General features: G+C 50.4%; 1 protein-coding gene across 1 annotated transcript; it reads left to right on the top strand.

The window, feature by feature from the left end:
- Positions 1 to 531: 531 nt before the first annotated feature.
- On the top strand, positions 532 to 2,124 carry PHACADRAFT_108868 (uncharacterized protein; the record flags this gene model as incomplete). Its single annotated transcript, XM_007402901.1, has 11 exons — positions 532 to 566; positions 615 to 702; positions 803 to 884; positions 943 to 1,004; positions 1,129 to 1,237; positions 1,296 to 1,369; positions 1,415 to 1,489; positions 1,549 to 1,606; positions 1,657 to 1,724; positions 1,786 to 1,829; positions 1,881 to 2,124. Coding segments are annotated over 11 exons (939 nt in total), but the record flags the coding sequence as incomplete, so codon positions are not given.
- Between the last annotated feature and the right edge of the window lie 1,011 nt (positions 2,125 to 3,135).

Genomic DNA, 3,135 nt, shown 5'->3' on the forward strand with positions numbered 1-3,135 from the left:
GTATGCGGCCGGCTAGTGCACGCGACGCCGACCAACTTGAAGCTGTCGGTTATAACGATCGCACCGCGTATTGATCATCCCGTATACCACGCGCGTATACGGCCACTAATTGATTGCGCTCTGCCACGCTCGTTGCCCCCGAGTCGGTCGCTCCGTGCACAACGGAGCTAGCGCAGCCCCAGCGCTCTCGTCTCATTGAACCTCGCAGTCATGTGCTGCAAACGGGGCCATGATCGCCCGTGCAGCAGGGTCGCGCTTGGTGGGCGGTGGGTGTCCGCCGATGATGAACATCGTTTCGGTGGCGAAAAGACTGGAGTCCATATCTCCGCGCGCCATGAAACAGGTCACATATAAGCAGTCCTGTGGTCTCGAGTCCATCCGAACAGACTGCTTCTCCCGCTTCTGTCTGCCGTCCCCTTGGGCATCGCTAATGCTTGACTATGGTCCCGACCTGACCACCGCTCGCGAAATGCGAGTATCTACCGCCCGTGTCAGAGGTCCAGAACTGTAACTAATGCACTCTCCAGTCAAGGCCCCTGCTTGCTTGGCATTTTCCTCAACGTTTTGTGAGTGTTTGGCCGTAGCAGGGATGCGCACTCGCTGACAGCTGACAGACTATATGGCGTCGTATTAGTCCAGGCGCAGATGTATTATGTTAGATACCCTGGGAACGTTCTATTTCTTCTCCTAACTTCCCCATGGGTATGCTGACATGCGCATAAGAGATCCGCTATGGCTAAAGATATATGTACGTCGCGCTCAACCTATGCTATACGCAAATCCATGCTGAGTGGACTCGCAGGTCAGCCTTCTTATCTTGGCAGACAGCCTCAACACTGCATTCAACATCGCTTGGATCTATATGGCCCTCATCAACAACTTTGGTGCGTTCCCGTCTGTGGATCTCAGTATTCATCGTGACCTCTGAAACAAGTGTCGCAGGCAATTTCGACATCCTTACGCGGGCCAATTGGTGTGAGTACGCCGTCAAAATATACTCGCGAGTGCCAACTCGCTGACGACCATCGCACGTGCTGTCCTTCGGGTAGTGCATGCTTCGGAGCACGCGTTCTGTGTGAGTCCCTTCTTATCCCGCATGCGTTTTGGCCGTAGACTCAGTTCATGTAGGGAGTCATCGCCACAATGGCCCAGCTGTTCTATGCCAGGAGAATTTGGATTCTAATCAAGAATTGCTGGTTGATTGGCCTCATTGTTTCAACATCATGTGTCTCTGGTCGTGCGTCTTTTACAGCTCAAATGTCTTGGCTGTGTAACTCATGACCTTACACATCTAGTCGCTGCCATTGGCTGTACCGTTGTTGTTATAATGCGCCCTTTGTTCTCGAATCTCCACTCCAGTCTTTTTATGGTCAGTCAGCTGTGCTCCTTCTAACGAAAAGCTGACGTTACGTAGGGTTTCGGATTGCCATGGCTAGTCTCGTGCACAATCTGTGACATATCCATTGCGACAGCTCTGAGTGTTTACCTCGTCAGTAAGACCTGAATTTTACGTATCTTACGCTCCTTACCGTTCAAGATCTTTCGCAGAGCAAGCAGAAGACAGGATTCAAGCGCACCAACAGCGCAGTCACACGCATCATACGATGTGAGGTTCATCGCGTCAAGAGGCACATCGTACTGATGGCCTACGGACAGCGACAGTCTCTAATGGACTACTGACAGCTTCGTTTACAATAGGTCATATGGTGCTATGGTTATCTACGGTGAGTATATCGCCAACTGAACGCCGCTTCCAGCAGCCACATTCTGATAATGGCGCGCAAGCCTCTGGGCATACATTATATTTTCAACTACGGCGTCGTAAAGTTGTAAGTATAGCCTGTATCAGTTCAAACTTGTAGCTCATCGAACTGCGCCAGGTACACGAACTCTGTCATCTCGAGCCTAAATTCGCGCCACGACCTTGCAGCGCGCATGTCAGCAGAGCTTAGCGAAGCCGTCATAAACGTGAATGTAGACGACGTACGCAGATCCTACTGTCGGCCTCTGCACGATCCTGACGAGGGGTTATTGCGCCATAGCTTCACTTTGCCGGCTTATCTGAGATCACTTCCGAACGTCTGCATGTACGTCAAAGAGAACAGAACGGCTACCAAGTGCTGATTCGCGGTCTTGACAGGTTTCCATCACAGGAGGGACCCACGACACTCTTGAGAGAAGGCAAGTACATAGCAGCCAGCCAGATTATAATTTTGAAAACCGGAAACTGGACGACGTTAATGTCTTGCGGACTGTATAAAGTACACCACCTCGGATGGAATTACTATGCATTATATTGTTTAACGAAGCAGTACCGCCTCCTAATATTGTTGTTTGCTGACGCACGTGTAACTGCGCCTTCTCATCGTCGATGCGGTGGGATGAATATCAGCTGTACCAAACATTACTTCTCGGGAGAAGCTACCGGAGCTGTTTGCTTGTCGCGCCCACTCGGATGACCCGTGTACAAGTATTTACATTTTTAGCTTATTCAGAATGGCTGAATTCGCGCGAAATCTCATGACTCGCGCCGAGAGAGGGAGCTGGACAAACATCAAGGTCTACCGTCGTCTGAACGTTAATCTCCACCTGGTCGAGATCCATGTCAAACAGATAGCGACGATCTCAGTGATGGATCTTACCACTTTGTTCGCTGGGGAGCCGGCCCTCTGTAAACTCGCCTAAAGGTGTGTCAGTCAAACGCTTCCAATGTAGGTCACGACGAGCAATAGTCACGAAAGATGGCACCTTGTTGAGGTTATTGAGCAAGCTTTGGAGACGTCTATTAGCGGCGAGCGACGAGTTGTTATGTGCAGCTCCGAGTGTGGCACGGGAATTTAGGCTATACAAAAATTTTAGCGATGGTTTATGTGGTGATTGAAAATAGCGCTTACATAGCAAGGAGCGAATTAGCATATACTGGAAGGGAAATGCCAGAATCAGTATCGCAGGGACCCATGGAGCGCATCAGGCACGTACACTTGCTGATAGTGAAGTGCAGACCGAGAAATATCAGGTTATTATTGTGCATAGAGACCCACTTCAAGCGTCATATCAGCCTCAGTGTATTTGTAACCTCTGCAAGGCAACTCACACACGCCAAGGAAGCGATTGTGGTGAGGCTGATAGACGCAT

This window comes from Phanerochaete carnosa, assembly GCF_000300595.1.
Source record: "Phanerochaete carnosa HHB-10118-sp unplaced genomic scaffold PHACAscaffold_537, whole genome shotgun sequence".
Taxonomy (NCBI): Eukaryota; Fungi; Basidiomycota; class Agaricomycetes; order Polyporales; family Phanerochaetaceae; genus Phanerochaete; species Phanerochaete carnosa.